This window comes from Cyrtonyx montezumae, unplaced genomic scaffold, assembly GCF_038088225.1.
Source record: "Cyrtonyx montezumae isolate F1298 unplaced genomic scaffold, pur_monq_1.0 scaffold_6, whole genome shotgun sequence".
NCBI lineage: Eukaryota > Metazoa > Chordata > Aves > Galliformes > Odontophoridae > Cyrtonyx > Cyrtonyx montezumae.
In genome coordinates, this window is record NW_027072067.1 from 4,054,416 (window position 1) to 4,073,069 (window position 18,654).

The 18,654-nt window shown below is 40.0% G+C and overlaps 1 protein-coding gene across 1 annotated transcript; it reads right to left on the reverse strand.

Annotated features, from left to right (window-relative positions):
- Positions 1–1,472: 1,472 nt before the first annotated feature.
- On the reverse strand, positions 1,473–17,964 carry RUVBL1 (RuvB like AAA ATPase 1). Its single transcript, XM_065749340.1, has 11 exons — positions 17,766–17,964; positions 17,054–17,140; positions 16,316–16,448; positions 12,768–12,919; positions 11,390–11,479; positions 10,389–10,538; positions 8,841–8,904; positions 7,016–7,214; positions 5,299–5,401; positions 2,344–2,435; positions 1,473–2,051 (listed from the first exon to the last, which is right to left on the reverse strand). The coding sequence occupies exons 1-11, from the start codon at positions 17,904–17,906 to the stop codon at positions 1,892–1,894; spliced, it is 1,371 nt and encodes a 456-aa protein (XP_065605412.1). The 5' UTR covers positions 17,907–17,964; the 3' UTR covers positions 1,473–1,891.
- Positions 17,965–18,654: the final 690 nt, after the last annotated feature.

An 18,654-nucleotide genomic window follows, 5' to 3' on the forward strand; every position in this document is an offset into this window, starting at 1 on the left:
GGGCTAGCTGTAATTGTTGTTAGATTATGTGTCATCCTGATAAGATGTAACAAATATTTTCCTCCCCAGCATGGTCCCCTTCCCTGCATGTAATGGATGGAGGGACTTCTCACAGCGTGCAGGCAATCGCTCGTAAAAACTTTGCTTGAAAGATTAATGCAAGGAGTGCAACCTTTGTGGGAAATACAGGGGGGAAAAAAGGATTAAAATAATGTTTAGTCTTTCCACGTTTAATATTAATACCCCAACTTCTTTGGTGGGTTTGTTCCCTGCTGTACGCCCCTTCATGCTTGCAGGGGCAGCTCCATCAAATGAGCATTTCTATGCAGTAGTGGAAGCTGCTGAATGTGGGGTGGGGATTCTTCCAGCAGAACTGTTTTTATCAGTAATATGAAAGACTATTTTCATGGGCAAAGCTCTGACACCAATAAGTCAGCCAGACGTCACTTAATAGGCTAGATAAACATTGGCTCACCACTTAGGGCAGAAGGATTTTCCCTTTCTATCACAGCTTTATGTCTCTGGTAGACACTTAATGGCTGTTAGGGATGGCGTGCTGGGGGGAGTCCGTTTGGACTCAGTGAGAGAGGTCCTTTCAGATTTGCAAGCAGGAGTGCTCCTTGGCCAAAAATATTCAGATTACAAAAAAGAAATCCATTAAATATCTCTGTCACTGCTGTTTCTTTGCAGATGTAGAGAATGGAGTAGATAGATTTTTATAGCATGGCAGATAGTTAGGGCTGGCTGACAGCACTAAAATGCTGTAAAAAGCCCTGAGGAATGGGACAGGTTTTCACACAACAGAATGTGATCAAAACAGTATTAAATCCAAGTGAACGTGAAGTAGTTCAAATCACTGATCTGAGGTCAGCAACTTCACCAACCCGTGCTGCTTTTTTTCCCCTAGATTACCCACTTCCATTGTTACAAAGGTTTGCCCAAGATCTTAAACTTTAAACCATTTGTTCTCTGAGTGCCACAAGGCAGCAGAGCACCTGTATTTTACAAAAGGAAGAAGCATGCTCTGTGGAAAAGAAACTGAAGCTAAGCTGATGGAGATCTGTGCAGAGCAGGATTTCAAAGCTTAATTAATCAAAGGTTAATTTTTCTCACTATTGTTCTGCTAACTTTCTTGTTCATGTGGACAGCAGAACACTTCTGGCTTACACACTGCTTTGATGGAGGTTGATCAAGAAAGTGAGGACTGAACATAGTGGAAAAAATATCCCATCAGCAGGTGTTTGTTTAACCTGCTTTAAGAAAACCTGAAGAAAGGATAAGTTATTTCAGAAGGAATGCTTAAGAAGGGCCAAAACATCCAAAACAAAGTCCTTAAAAGGGTCCTGTTACTGTTTCTTTCCTTTGCTACAGGACCCATTTCATTCATGTTCTCCTGCACTGTGATTCCCATCTTACGTATTTCAACTGCTCCTTTAGGGAAGTTAGTGCTCAAGACAATTGTATACAAGCTATCAGTATTCCTGAAATACTTTATTATAAACCACTTCAGACAAACTTGGATTCAGAAAACAAAAAGTCATCATCTGTAAAAGGAAACTACTTTAAAATGATATCCGTAAAGAAAATAGACTGCTCATAAGCATCACCTTCAGTCAGAGCTCTTCCATAATGACATCTGAAAACCACTGTTGGTTCAAGAGCTATTTGTTCCACAGGACTCTTAAAATGGAGACTAAGATGTTACATGGGAATCGCAGAGCATCTTACCACTGATGATGAAATAGGAACATCTGCTAGTTAACTCTGGCCTGACAAAGCAGTCCAACGTTTAAATATTTTTCCAGTCCCAAAAGAGACAAACCATTAGCATTTCTCACTTAAACCAGCTCTGGGTAAGGGTTAACACTACTTCAAAGCATTTAATGTAAGCTCATTTCATGTACTTCTCCTGTTGATCAGCCAAGATTTTTGCTGAGGATTTGGCATCATAGAAAAGCTCATTTATTTCTTCAATGTGCTCCTTCTCGATGCTGTCTTTCCCATTGATCTTGGCAAGCACATTAGCTGGGGTCAGTAGCTGCACAGCATACCTGTGATCAAACAGAGATGGATCAAAAATTACAGTCCACTGCATTCCAGTGAACTGAATAAATGTATGGGTGGGACACATTTGGAAACACGTAGCTCCAGTGCCTAAAAATGAGATCTTACAGCATATGCATCCCTTAAACAAGGCAACAGGAGTAATGCAACTCTTTTCTTAACACAGTGTTACTGTATGGGAGACAGCTGTCTCGTTTCAAGACTGAATCATGCTGTAGTGTTTTAAGACCCAGTCACACTTACATTATAATAGAGAAAAATCAACTACATTCAACTTACCTCAAGGTTGTCTTGGTACCAATTTCCCCTAAATGATTTAGAGATTCTTCACTAATATTAATTCCCTCTGTCTGAGCACGAAGTTTTATGATCTGTTGGAATAAATAAGTCAGGTGATAGCTCAAACTATTAGTGTGCTACACTACTTAGTTTATTTTCTAGGAATGCTGTCAGCTTAGAGATGGGATGTGCCATAAAATGAGATGGTATGAACTTATCCTGTTGTAATTTAGCAGCGAACTACAACAGATTGGTGGAGTTCTATGTCATGTTGGGAAAGCTGATGATCATAAAAGCAGGCTGGAGTAATGTTCTGACTACTTTATGATGATTTTGCACGGTTAGCAAGGTGTATCTACTGATGAGAAGCAGAGTACAAGAACCTACACAGGGAAACTGAAAAAGTAAGCAGTAATAGTGACAGCTGGACTCCTGCAGGCAGCTGCACCAGTTACTACATTTTGCAGTGTGCTGTTGCTACACAGCAGTGTTCCAACAAGCTCTTCTCCCCTAGCAGCTCACGGCACACTTTTTATTCTGTTGACAATGAAATTGTAAAATAAATCAAAAAGTTACTTTCGAAGACTCACCTATTCATGCAAGAAGTAAAAAATCACTAAGAAGAATCTAATCTTTCAAGAACAGTCCCAGGCTTGTAGCAGTTTGCAGATCTTTACAAAGTTGGAGGGCAAGATATCACAATAAACCTGAGCATATAAAGCTGTAACAGAAGTGGTGCGAGTCTCTCGGCATTACCAGCCGAGTGATAAGGGGCAGACTGGATAATGATGTTGTGTTGTAGTGCTGAGATAACTCTGCAACTGCAAGCCTCATATAATACAGGTATTTTTCACTTTGGCAGCTTTGTAAACAAGATATCAAGAAGCACTCGTTTAAATTAAAGCCATAAAAATGCGCCAGGGGAGTCAGGGTAGGGAAGAGAGTAAAAGAGGGGTTTGAAATGACAGAAAGTTGTGCTGAGACATTAATAGTGAATATCAGAAACAGCCCTGCAAACTGCAGTTCCAAACTGAAGACCTGTCTTGCAGATCGTGTGAATAGCATTTCTCATTCATTCGAATACTGCTGCTCTAGTCTTCCTGTTAGAAACAAGACACCAGGACTGCCGCTTGCCTCAGAATAACTATTTCTTAGAACTTTGTATCTTACAACGTGGTACAACCCCACTGAAGGACCGGGGTCTAAGGCACTAACTCAGAAAACACATACTAGCAAGCTAATGTCAGATAGGAAGAGCGTTTCCCAGGTGAAACACCTAGCACAAGTTGTTCATGGTGTATAACCTCCCATGGAACAGCAGGCACACGGGGTAGAAAAAGTATCAGACTAGGAAATGAATGCAACAGTGGCTATCCCTAGAATCATTGTATCCCTGTTCTGGTTGCAGTAAGGCAACTGTGGGTCTCGCTTATGGCACAGCCACACAATGGTACTGTACTGCCTTTTTTTTCCACTATCCCTCCCAAACTGTATTTAGTTAGAAGCTCAAGTGTAATAAATGCCTCCTTCTCCTCCTCTCTCAAAAGCAGTGACTCAGAAGCCCTAGTTTATGGGAAGGTGAGATTCTTTCCCTGTAGTTTATAGGGGAAAATGTCCAATCTATTTTTAGATGTACAAAAAGCTACTGTAAACACTCCATTTCCATCACCCCTGGGAGGGGTTGGAAAGCACTGAACCCAACTCTTCTAAACAATCACCTGTTTAGAAACTAGGTCTTCAACTGTGTTATCTGCATGACAACACAGCACGCTGCATTGCTTTTAGTTAAAAATAGCTTAACTTGCAGTATGTTTTCCTATTGCTCCATCTGCACTAAAATTCACATACAGCACAGAGAAGTTCAGACAACAGTTTTTAACACCTCCAGCTCTGAGCACAAGTCATGCTTTAAAACCTACTTATTTTAAATATAGACAAAATACAACCACGTTATTAAATCTCTGGGCTGCTTCTACTGTTATCTATGTTGTAATGACTTTAAGAATCCTTTTATGTACAAAAAACATCATTGTGAGCACGGTTCACAACAGCCTTATGTGAACAGCTCCTCAAACTAAATGAAATGAAGCTTTGCCCCTATGTTTATATCCAATAAATGCCTCAGCTTCACCTTGGCACTTATCTAGCAGCAAGAGACTGTTATCTCCTGAAAAGCCCTCCTCCATTGACACTATCTCTTAAATAATACAAAGAATTGACATGATAAACTGTAACGCCTTCTGCATTGTGTCACTTCGCAGCATTGAGATGCTAATGAGGGGGATCTTTAGCACCACGCATCGTAATGCTTAGGTGCCATTATAATCGATACACAGTACGCAGCACAGCCATGGCTCCCAGGAATAGTTTCAGGCATTCAGAAGTGTCTCTGCAGTGTTGGTTGAGCTAACATTTCCAAACTTGACTAGGAGCACGAAAATCCCTTCACTTATCCTACCACTTTCAGGAAGCAGTCCAAGTAGGTTAAAGCATCCAGTACAGGGCATGGAGGCAGAAATGCAGTCAGTGATGTTGTGTGCCACAAGTCCTCATGCCTTACGTGGAGGAACAGCCTGAGGAGTGGGACCACAGGCTTTGTTATAAAATGCAATGCTTTATACCTACAGGGAAAAGCACCACCTGCTAGAATCTACAGACTCTACACACAGGTGATATCTCACCTGTGTGTAATCATCACTTTCAGCTCTAGACGTGTTTATCACTAATCTGTCAGTGAATGGAAATACAAAGTAAAAAAACTGTATGCACAGTTTTAACCAACTTACTCTAAATGGTTTCTAAAGCAGCGTGCATTTAGGAAGTGATAAACTTCCTGGCACTAATTCTGCTGATTCAAACAGTTCTGTAAAAACAGAATATACAGGAATATAGATGTTATCCCAAGGAAGTAGAATCCCATGTAGTTTTTCGAAGCTCTTAAGATGCTTCATGTACCTGCTTCATTTCTTGAGGTGTATACAACATGGTTCGGATAATCATCACTCTATCCAGCAGGTCCCGTGGTATTCCATGAGGAGATGCTACATCCTCTGTGCCTCTAAAGGAGAAAACAAATGGAAAGGGACCAGATATTATTCTGAATGCAGTGTGTTGATTTGACTAAAATCAGTAGTAATTGACTCTAATTTACAGCTCTTCTGTCTTCCCATAGAGACACACTCTCCAGACACTGACAGGAAATGTACTAGCCTGAAGTTCACACTAGACAGCCTGAAAGAAACAAATATTTTAGGAGCTCTTAAACATGTCACTCAAAAATAGTCTGAGGTGGTGCTTTTCTTCGTGCTTCTTTTCACTGTATCTTATAATGCAGTCTTATGTTTCAATGTGTATTCCAGTGAGGAACAAATTATTCTTAAGCAGTATCAATTATGTGCACAGAGAGAATGTTCTATACCTCCCTGAGCCCTGCAGCCATTGCAGTATTTGCATTACAGGCTTGCAATCCAGCAAAGTCAGAAGTAGAGATCTGTCCATGAAGGACAAAGCAGGATCTAGACTTTCAACCATTTAATATGTTTGGCAAACAACAACCAACAGCAAAGCCTGCTGATGCACCTACTCTTGCTTTTCCAAGAGAATGGTCTTCCCTCATGATGTTAAAGAATCAACTAACTACACTATAAAATTCTTTCCTGACCCTTTTAAGAGACATTAGTAGCATAGTAGAGCATCACCAACTCTCTAAGACAGCAGTGTGCACTTAAGACCTTGCTTCAAGGGATTTAATTATCAGTATTAGATATAACTATTATATGGAAAACCTCCTTTCTCACATCACAGGTTACTGTCAATCCATGCTGATAGATCTGTTTGTCCTATTTTTATGAGACAGCATTTTAATTCCTTTGCAGAAACAGTACTGCAATGTCTACCTCATCATTTTTGAAGGGCTTAATCATCAACTACTAAGCAATGCAAACAGAGAAAGATTAATGAGATGACACAGTAAGAGTGAAGAGCTGAATTAAGGCAATTTGAAGAGTAGCATAGGTAGATATCTTGTTTAGATGTACTTAGCTCTAGATCACTAATTAAGAGAAAAACTTGAAGAGTTTGAAAGGAGAACACTTTTACAGAAAATGCAAAGAATGCACTGTGCAGGTACAAAATATTGACGTGGAAATAGAGTGGAGATTAAAAACAGGAAGTAGGCAAGGCTGAGATACAAAAATCTAGATCACTACAGTAGGAAAGAAAGAAGAGCAGGGAGAGGATGAACTGTAATACTCTTCAGCAGTAAGAGCAGGAAGTTTAAGCCTGATACAACAAGGACAGCAAGCAGCAAATTGATTCTAGAAAGAGGAAACTAGAGTAGAAGTTAGCATTTCTGGTTCTACAAGAGCTGTGTTGAGATATCTATAGATATAACTGTAAGAGGAATCAGGGGAATAGAGCTCAAAGGAAAGGAGGGATGTGTCAGTAGAAATAAAAGGAGTTCTAATCTGCCTTAATTCAGTTAGTGTGGCACTAAATGAGTTTCTCTCAATGAAGCTGACAAACAATTCCTAAGCACTGATGCAGCTCACAGCCTATGTAGGGTTTTTTCCACAGGTGTCAGTATCAGAGACAAAAGCTTTCAAAGATAACACAGCTCACCCCATAGTTTTTAGGGGCTGATGCAAACTGGAAAATTCAGCTTTAGACATACCTGATTACACAGTTTCCTCGATTGGATGCAAAGATGACAATGGGGGAAATAGAAGATTCCAGAGCTCGGTGCAGGTAAGTGAAACATTCAATATCCAGCATGTGAACCTCATCTACAAACAGTACACCCGGGACCAGCTCTGCAATGCCTTGATCAATGTATTTATTTACCACTTTATTTATTTCTCCTCGAAGTTTGTCTGTGAGAAACCAAATACATAGTTAGCTATCATGTTAGTGAGCAATAGGATGCTATGAATTAAAGCAATCAACATATTGCCCTGGAAGTTTTTGTGCTTCGATCTCTTGATGCCATGGGATAAACACTAAGATAACAGGGTAACACTAGAACTCTGAGGAAATTTAAACTAAGAATTGAAATTTCAATCTTGTACTGTGGAGACATCTGTGCATCCAAATGTTTTTAAACTAAACTTCCAGCACTTAACTAGGGCAGTATGTTCTCACTGTTGGCTTGTAAAACAGTACACTGGGGGAAGAGGAAAAAAAAAAAAGCCATCCCCAAACTTCATTTTTAAAACGTTAAGTTGAACCAAGTTTCCAAGATGTGGAAAAACAACATTATTGAAAGAATATAATATTCCTGCTGTACTTCAGTAATGTTGGATTGGATAGATTCTGTCAACAAGTGGATATCAAAGCTATGCAAGATGTTAACGCAGATAAACTTCAGAATAAGCAAAATGAGTGTAAGAAATACTTTAGAGCATCATTCAATTAGGAATTGAATAAGGCTTTTATCTAAATTTAGATCATTACTACTGAAATAATTGATATTTCAAAGAAAAAAAAAGTAGATCTTTCTGTATTATTTTTTCCTTCAGAGATCTGCAAGTAGAAAGAGCAACAGTGCACTTACAGCATCAAGTTGGAGGCAGCTGCTATAGCAGTCAAAAACAAATGAATGTTTAGAAGCCTTTTTTCTGCTCCTCAGAAATAGTGCAAACCTGCTTGACATAAGGAACATACCCTCAATCTTTTTTTTCATTTTTAGAGGGTCAGTTTGGAACTTAGTGTGGCTCTAGGAAAAGATGAAGGCTGCTCTGAAAGTAACAGTTCCCATTTTATTACGCTGGCCCACGACACTGGAGGTAGATGCTGGTGGTATAGCAGTAGAGGTTGAACCTTTCCTTCAGTATTGTTACATGTTGTTGCCATGTGACAGATAGCAGCAGAGGGACAGTCCAACATGTGGCACCCAACATGGAAGTGTGCATGAAGCAGAAGTGCGGAACTGAACTCCTCCAAGTGCCAAAAATGGTACCCACTGACATTCATCAACGTTTGCATTTATGGAGGCCAAACAGTGGATGAGAGCACAGTGAGGCAGTGGGTGGTGCATTTCAGCAGTGGTGACAGTGGGTCACCTGTGCTGGAACAGATCTTTATGAGCGTGGCATGCAAGCTCTCAATATGGTGAAAATGTAGGGCTAACTGACTGTAACAGTGTTGAAAAAGTGTTTTGTAGCTGAGAATTTGCTCCACCAACTAGTGTTTTTGTGCCCTTTGTATCTGTTGCCATTTCCAGGGAAATAAGTAGGCATTATTTTTGGAGCAACCTACAGATCAACCACACTCTTTAGCAGAAATATTTTAAGAAGCTAGCTTTCTGATTTTTTCTTTCCAAAAATATGGATGCAGCATATAGCTTAGAACTGTGTGAACCAGTAATGTTCAGATTTAGCTGGAAACAGTGGAAATGTTTTAGAAAAAACATGATTTAAGCATTCATCATTACACATGCTGCCTTAATAACTCAATTTTTAATGCTTTTCGAACTGGTAAACATGATGCAGGGTTCATACCAGTAATTTCAGTTTTCTTAGGCTTCATCAGCTGTCCCATCATGGAAAGGATGTCCTGTCCGCCCTAGAAGGAAGTTACAGCAATATTAAGTCTTGCAGTGATCACGTACCATGAGAATTCTTAAAACTTGGGAAATTCAAGTAGTTTTTTCTTGCAGTTACACAGACACTTTATTCAGCAGTGGCTGATACCTGTCAAAGGTTAGGTTGCTTTACCACAGTGGTATTCTAAGCCTAACAGTTTAATAAGCTATTTTCTTCCTCTTTCTTTAACCTTTCCCATTTGCACAGCATAAAAGAAAAAAACAAGATATCTTCTTTTAAAAGAAGTTGTCATAGAGAAGCTCATAAGAACTGAAAACATCAGGGAACACAGTCTTAGAATTGTTTCTGTGTACTGTAATTGTTCAGCCTGTCAACACAGGAACAATTATGCTGAGTTTTAACACTTCAGAATTCCTTGATTTTTATCAGGTAAGTGATTTGGTTGGAAAAAGGATGTTTATTTTGAAATGCAGTGGGTTAAGGGCTTGTAATGTCATACCATAGGGGTGCCAACCTTTAAACACAAATACTGTATTGTCAGTGGCTTTTGTTTATGACAGAGATGGAGTTTCATCCTTCCTTGGTTTACATTACGATACAGAAAGGGGCAATTCTCCTATTTTCAACTTTTTTATGCAGTGACTTCAGGGTTCTACTGAAAATCACAAAGAATGTTAATGTGAGGTTACAAAACATTCCTGAAGCAGAGAAATTAAGAGAACGTACAGCAAGGACAAAAAAGCTTAGTGGTCACATGCATGGATCACTGCATGGAGCCAAGAGTTGGACTTGATGATCCTTATGGGTCCATTCCAACTCAGGATATTCTATGATTTATCACAGTACTTGCAATTTCTATTTCACAACCACAAAGTTATAACTATAAAGCAGAAGAAATTAATCTGTACTCAACTTTCAACAAATAAAATGATGCAGCTTTGGCTGCTGCTACCTCACATCTCTCCTTATGGAGAGAAAGGAGTAATCTGATCTGGCAGGGGAGACATGATCAAGCAGAAGGTTTTCCCAGGGCAAGGTGCTTAAATTTATTATATCCAACATTTAAAAATAATAGTAGTAATAAGGAAGAATTTATTCTCTGAAAGAGAAGTCAAGCATTACAACACAGGCTGCCTGGGGTAGAAGTGGAGTCACTGTCTCTAGAGGCATTCAAGAACTGTGTAGATGTGCACTTATGAACAGGATTCAGTGGGCATAGTGGTAATGGGTTGAAAGCTGGACTTGATGATTTTAAGTCTTTTCCAACCTTAATAATTTTATGACCTCTTTCTCTGGTTAAGATGAGCAGCCCGCACTGCAGCAGGACCTCCTTGCAGAGAACAGAGTTATGAGTAACCTTTGAGATCCTCCTGTTTTCCCTATGGCAGTATATTTGAGGGTGATTTAGAACATCTCAAAGCTTTCTGGATCTTCCTGATTGTTCTAGAAACCATCACAACTATGTACAGTATTTTTTCTGTACAAAGTTCATCTGTGTAATACCTGAGGTCGAGCATTGGCAGCATCCAAGTCATGCAGGGTAACATCCTGAATAATTTCCCTCTTCTTGTGCACGTCCCCCTTTGGCAAAGGAACATACTCTTCAGCTTCAAGGTCGAATTCTGTAGCATAAGTATCACACCTGCCTTGCCTCTGAAGAAAGGCAAAGAAGAGAAACTTAGGTGTAGAATTTGTTTTGGTGCCAAAACCTCAAGTGACAAACTTGATAAAGGGCTTGGTTTACAACTCCAGACCTGACAAGCTTCTGTCTTTCTGTCTGACAGTTCAGACATCCCACTCTCTACTTAGCAACATGCTTACTGTATCTACTGATCAAAGCTCAGAATACCCTGTTGAAAAGCACCTGATCTTTTAGTGGTAAGAATATTCCACTCCTCTCTCCCTTTATTTTAACTGTATGCAATTCTGGCTAAAGGACAAATCCAGCTGATTAGCCAGAGATTAGAGAACTGTTCAAGACTCCTTTGTAGGTGGGTGATTTATTATATGATAGAAAATATTATGGTCATCCATTAAACAGCAAGTATCGCAACTTTCCAAATCAGATATGAAAAGAATGCTAACTAATGCAGTATTCCCTTCCACATGTATATATCTTGTGGAGAAAATACCAGAGCGATAAAAGAAAGATTAAATACACTGCACATGTCAGCCTGAAAAGCAACTGTAGTCATTGTTGTTTTTTTTTTCTCCTCCTCTTTCCTTAAAGATGTCTTGATCTTACAGAACGGAAAACTCAACCAGGCAGCATCAGTGATAGCTTCCTTGCCAGATGACCTTAATCGTGAACCAGATGACCATGTTTTTTCAGTGCAAGAGATATTTTTCTTACCAGATAATGAAAACACTAGGCACTTTTTTAAAACTATCATGTACTGCTTCAAGTCAATTAAGCTTAACAAATGGGAGAGCTTTCTGACAAAGGCAGGGAAGACCTGCAAGAATACATCCACCTGCATAAAAATGCAGAACTTTTATTTTACCTTGACAGCTCCGCTGTTTGCTTCAATATAAATAACATCGCCCGTTTCCACTCGTTCCTTCTGCAAGCTTTCAAATATGCTTGGGTCCAGCTGCAGAAAAACAAACATCACAGTTGATGAAAACAATTTCATAGTTGCACAGTAATATGGTCATCAACAAAAAGAAGTTTAGACTAAAGCACGCTTCCATCAGGCAAAATTAAACTGCAACTTCCCACAGTAATACCTTTTAGGATTTTATGAAGCTGTGACACCTGGAGTAAAGGTAGAGTACAGCTTAGTCTTTATTGTAAAATCTGAAAGAAGATGCACAAGACTTATTTTCTTATACAAAAATATGTCTGAAGAAAGTGATGTTAAGTGCCAAAAACATAATGATACCAGTTACAAAGTATACCTTTGTGTAATGTGACAACGTGTTTACAATGAGGATGTGGTGCTTCACTTGCTTTCTAGAAAAACTTTTACCAAAAAAAATGACTATTGCACTGCATTATGCTACTTGATCTTGAGTCTGCATCCTCTGTCAAGCTGTGTGAGGGAGTGCGGATGTGGAATATGTGAGATGCTATTGTTTCTCATAGTATGTATTTATTCATTTTTTCCTCTGCATTTTCTTGTTTTCAGTGTGAACAAATGCAAGTTGATACTTAACAACAGAGACAGCTTTCAGCTCTCATATTCTAACTGACAGGGAAATTAAACAATAAGGACAGAGACAAGAAAACAAAGGGAAAGTGGGGCTGAGCTGGCAACGTACCAGCTCAATTTCTAGTTCTCTATCACATATTCACTAAAGCATATCTCCACACATAGAAAGAAGGACTGTGGCAGAAAGAATAATTTATATGGAAGCAGACAAAATTTGCCAAAACTATTCTCAAAAAATTCAGTTGAGAATCAGGAAAAACAAAAATGAATAAGCCTTGAACATTTGCCATTAGGAACATGAAGGTACAGCTGCAGTCATTGTAAGCATATCAGGTCAGAGCTCAGATTCCTCACTAAGCCTGGTTGTTGTTTGGTTGGTTTTTTTTTTTGGTGAGCTAGTGATGCAAGAATGCAAGACTACAAGCAAATCTTCTGCTGGTTAAGTCTTTCTTTCAACTTGAATACTCACAACTGTGTGCTGTCAAACAGGAAACTAACAGGAACTGTAAAATGAGTGCTGGAGCTTCATCTAGTTGGGGAACAGACCAATGGCCAAAAATCTGAACACCAAAAAGATACAGATATGTGCTCAGGAGTAAGATAATGTTGTCTAGCAAAACAGCTTCTTCGTAATGTTGTTCTCCCCAGATGAGGATCAAGACCTGCTAAAACCAAAAGATGTGGATATGACATTTTTAAGGAAATTTTGAAACCCTATCATACGTACCTTCAGCTGTTTGGTTCCCTTTGCAGTTTTGAGTCCTATAATGACGTGGCTGATTGTTTTGCCATAGCCCCCCATAGGATTTTCGGTCTCACACGGGGTTAGCTCTGTGACTTCTCCTTCATACACCTCCTTGGTCTCCTTAATCCTCAATCCTGGAGGAAATTATTTGGAACAGTTTAACTACACAAATCAGTGGCCATAAACACTCAGGAGTCTTCTATGTTAATGACAACTGATTTTAACTTATTATTAGGGTTCGTTACATTTAATTGGAGTTCTTTAAGATCAATTATAGTTCTCTTCTTCAATATTAAGTGTGAATATTCAACCCACATCATGAGAGGGAAAGCTCAGCCCATGTGCTGATCCAAAAAAAGCAGTTTATTAAGCTCTAAGAAATTATTTTCTTTCTGCTGCTTATTATTAGTTCTTTAAGTATCCTCTCTCTTTTACCTCCCCTCAAAGAGGATAGTTGCCAGATTTGTAACTTTACACTAAAGGTAAACAGTTCATCACAATTGTGAAACTAAAACTCAGTGACAACAGTACAAGTGGGAGCAGTACACAATTTTCATGCTTTCCTAAAAGTCCTATAAATTCAGGATACAGGAGGAACTTCAAGAAAAATTTCAAGTTTTTAAATAAGAACTCAATGTATAATAATTAATGTATAATTACAAGTTATAAATGAGAGGTGAGCTAGAGAAAATTTAACAATCTGTTATAAAGCAAACCTAAAACTGTTTCAAAATAGAAGACAGTGACCTTCTTACTTCACTGTTTTTTAGAGAGTTGAGAAAACATCACAGCATCCTAAGCCAAAGCTATTGTAATGGACTAGAAGTCATTTTAAATAGAGAGGTGAAGAGTTTTATGTTTAGACTGTCCCAAAGAAAAAACACTATCATCACCACCACAACTATGCAGACGTTCTAACTACATAAAATTTCAAAGAACCCACATCTGAGGAGACTCTATAAAGTATTTTATGAGACACACATGCCATACCAAAAATAATGAATGGGCTGTAACAAGATATAAGGAAGTCATCCTGCCCAGTCTGAGGCTATGAGGGCTTTATAAAACTTTCCTTGTTCCTTAACTTTTCATTTTGCTTTGAAATAGATCAGACACTTCACCAGTAATCGTCAGCTGCTGATAGGGAAATAGAAGGGACTGACAAATAAGGGTCTGTCTCCCTCTACTGGACCCAAATTAAGGATGGGATTTGAAACGTGAGAAATAGGTTTTTAGGATAATGTGGTAATTTTTTGGTAAGAAATATTTGCTTTCTCTTATTTAGCATAACCTGAAAGTTCTATACAAAATAAATTGCAGAAAAAATATCAAATGCTTTTCAAGAATGCCAAAACATCAGAGAAAAAACATGACAAAAACAAATCTTTGAATTATGAAATTGATGTAGACACAAGGCTGCATCACACTGACTACATCTGCAAGGAACATTCAGTAATATGGGATACTGTACAGTAAAACCATCTGTGGTAAGATGTGGTCATTTGCAGGGTTGCTTTTCCCTTCCCTTTTGTTTTTAAATTTTCAGCGTAAGTTCTTCTCTGTTCCCACAAATTGCAAGCCATTTGTGTCTGGTATATATTTTACATGCTCATAAATCACATCTTCAAGTTTCATTTTATCTGAATAGAATCAGACTCAAGTGCAAATTCTGTTCACAATACAAACCAAAGCTGAATCAGCTTAGAGCTTAACAAGACCTGAAAAAAAAGTATCCACGTTTTGAATTTTGTGTTGATTATCTTTTAAAATCAATCTGCACATATCAGCTTAATTCTTAGAAGACCTCCTTAACTTAAACAGAGAGATTTCCTAATTACAAATCAGAAGCATGAGTCTAGGAAAGAAACTGCAGAATATTGCACATTTTGACTCAAAGGAACCATGAACTTAAGTAATGCTTGTTTGATTTACTGGTGTTACAGCTCATAAATAGCATGTTGGTTCCCTGTATCTTTGGGGCTATTCCAGCACTTATTTTTTTTACTACAACTGAACTCTTAATGTTAGTTACTGTCATCATCCTAGCAGGCTGCTAATAAGCTCTATAGAGTACTTGTCTCTCCCAGCTGAAGATTCCACCTGCTCCAGTGGAAAAGTGCAGGTAAGGTTTTACACCAGCCAACTGAAAAAATAATTTAGGTGCTGCTTGTGTGAGATGCACTGTTTTTTCTTGCACTCAGACACAGCTGATGCTGCACTGTGCATATAGAATCTTTGTTGAGAACATGTATGCTTCTAATTTATTTATTTGCTAGGAAAGTGCTCTAAAAACTAACCAAGATTTAAACATGATTGGAAAAAGTTTCATTATGAAAAACAGTGCAGCAGATCCTTTAAAATATTTGTTTCTTTTTTTTTTACACTGATAAAAATATTCAATAATGGCTGTGTTATGAAAATGTGACACAGAGTTCAACAGAAAGGAATAAAAGAAGTTCCATCTTTCATGAACACCAATATTTGTTTAGAACTGCCTCTCTACTGACATCCAGGGAATGCAGGGAACTAACAATGTAGCTGGCTGTTAACCTGAGAGTTAAAATACCACTATCTCCAGAAATGACAACATGGATGGCAGAGGTTTCATCTGTTGGTTCAAGTTTCCAAATCTCTGACAGGGAACTTCATCACATCAAGGAAATACTGCAGACTATTCAGACTCTGGCTTCCCTCCCCCAGGTCCTGCCAGATACACAGTAACTAGACCAGAGACTACTGAAAGTTGCTTTCTTACAAAAATGAATGGGATACTTTTATTTGGTTGCAGAACTGAGAGACCTCTTCACCACCCCCAAATACTCAGATGAAGTCAGAGAGGAAACATGGCACAGAAATCAGGAAAATTAACTGTTAATATGTTCAGTTTTTCAGTTAGGTCATCTTTAGGCAATCCTAATTCAAACAAGGGCCACTTTAACTGAATTTATCAGCTGTCAGCAGAGATGGTAAAAGAGATTTCAGCTATTTAGTGAGGTTGCGTTGCAAATTTACCCAATTTACATTGAGTCTGTAAAAGCATTCTAGAATTGAGGAAGATATTAAGTTATTTATTTTGCTGGCAAGGATCTGTGCTTGTCAGACTGCTAACCCAGGCTAGCACTGCTACTTGGGAGCCCCTGAGGCTGCTTGCACAGAAGGGTGAAATCACTAAAATAAAAAAAAGCATTTTGCTGACTACAATAATTTTTGCTAATGTAATAAACTAAAAACAGGTTTTCTTTCAGATTTCTGGAGTCCCAGGCAACGCCAGGAGATGGAACCTGGAGGACGTGAAGAGATTCTGGGGGAGTAAAGTAAAAATAACTGTGACACAAACATTTCTATCTAGAAAACCTTACTGACTCCATTAAGTGCAGGAGAGAATCCCCAAATTAAGATCAGTGTTGAAGAAAAGTTTATACCACGATCTGGAAACTACCTTGACTACCAAGATTTTTCTCCTTTTCAGACTACTGGAAGAAGAACCAACGTAAGTATTGTGCAAATAATTTTCTGTTCTAGAAACTTACCAATTGCTCGTCTGAAATTTTCCATTAGAACTTCTGTTTTCTTGATTTCAGTAGAATACACCTCACTTCCAACCATAGGACAAAAGGGAACTTTACTGCCAAGTTCCTGAGCAATAGCTAAAGCCAAAGCGGTCTTAAAAAATGGAAAAAGAAATTAAATTATTAGGGTTCCTCTGCACAAAGATTACTTTTCCCATCATATCACCTTCAATCTATCAAGTAACATCTGAGAATTCTAACTGCTCTGTCTAACATCTCTCACATAACAAACCTCTCCCCCCACCAAAACAAATCAGGCATGCATAAGGTGACTTCTACCAAAGACTTATGAACACTGTAAAGGTTCATATCAGACATTCACATTTAACATCTTGTACAAACGACACGGCAAGGGGAAAAATAAACAAAAGGAAAAACTATTTAGGCCTTTAATGTAAAATTAACTTCTAACACTCTGCTTCAGAAACCACACTACGTAAGTGTTTGGCAAGGAGCTTTTGCACCAACGATGCCTGCACAAACCAGAGGATGCTGCACAGTTAATGACATGGCAAAAATTAAACATAAGGCAGGAAACCATGTCAATACCTTAATGGAAAAAAAAAGAAAAAACCCACAAAAATACAGCAGATGATGAGAATACGTAACCACTACTCTAAAACGGTTGTGAGAGCACACTGAATTAAAATGCATTTCAGAAGACTTCATTTCTTACAGAAAAATAAAATATCAGGATACCTTGCCAGTTCCAGGAGGTCCTGCTAACAGCACAGCTCTGCCTGCCATCTTCTTGCTTTTGATTAATTCTACTATAATCCCACAAGCCTGCAGGATAAACGTTTGCATCATTAACAAGAGTACTGTTAAAATATATTTAATTCCAGCAATATTAGCTGTGCTTAGAACTACCGATCTTCCAAGCCACTAAGAATAAAGTGGATTTCAGTTTTATGCATAGAAGAAGTGAGGTAAGAAAACAAACAAAATCACTTCCTACAGTCCTTATTATCTGACAAGTTAATAAATAAATCAGAGAATAGAACTGAAACCAGAGAGCACGGAATCCTTTCCCCTCCCGGAGCTGCACGCTGGTATTAAGGCTGATAAACAGAGCAAAGGGTTTCTGCCTTTCAGAAGGACAGAGGAGCTCCAGCACCGGACCTGGGCGTGGGAAGGAAATCCCAACCCCCCCGCAGCAGATCGCCGATGTAGGTGGGTATCACTGCCCACGCTACCTCCGTTCGTACCGATGGCCCGGGAGGCACCTCCGCAGCTAACGCGGCTAGATACGGCAGCAAGGACTGCCGCACCGCCTCAGGCGGCATCAGCCGAAGCAAAACCTTGCGTTCACTACCGAGAATTAGAAAGGTACCGGCGAGCTCACGGCCCGGGCCTGGCCCCGAGGCTCCCCGTCAGCCCGCGGCAGCTCCAGGCCGGGCCTCTCGCTCACCTCCCGCGCGTTCTCCTGTCCCACCAGCCCGGCCCCCGCCGGCTTGGCGGTGCCGCTCTCGTCCAACCCCAGCCCCTTGACATGGCTGTGGGCGGCGATGCGCTGGGTCTTCGAAGTGCTCTTCACCTCCTCGATCTTCATGGCGGACCACCCCTCTCCCTCACGTCCAACCTCCACACGCGGCGCGCGCGTTACCAAGGCTCCCGGCGCGCGGCCTCCTCGCCCCGCCTCCCCCTGTCATTGGCCAGCATGGAGGCGCTCCCGCTGCTGATTGGGCGCGGTGGGTGCCTGTCACCGCAGAGTGGGTGCACTTTTTTAGGGGCCGTCTTCGAGCTTCCGTGTGCGCCGCTCTCAGAGGGTCCGACTGCGCTCCGGTGCTCTGCGGAGATGGACCGGGACCGTACGGAGCCCTTACCCTGGGATCAGCCTCGCTGTCGTCTTGCCGTTATCTGTGTGGTTAAGCATTATATTTCACGAGCCCAAGGCAGCACCTAAGGCTTTAACTTCATCTTTTATACAGCATATCTACAACAGCTTCCTCCTGAGCTGCTGAATTTCATGTCAGCAGGCAGCTCCGGGCTCTCAGAGCTCCCTCATGTTCCAGCTCTCCTCCCAGCATCACCCTGCAGACAGCTGTGGACTCAGCTGCAGTGCTGCTGCACCTCTGACATGGTGCTTGGGGTGGAAATGTGAAATCTCAGAGGGTCTCAGAGCTGGCTGTTCTAGTGGCTTCTTGCTGGTAGATTTTGGAGTTATTCATACAATAGTTAAGGTTGGAAAAGGCCGCTAAGGTCATGTAATTCAACCACTGAGCCACCACCGTGCCCACTGACAACGGTCCTCAGTGCCACATCTCCACTGTTCTGGAATACCTCAAAGGATGCCAAAG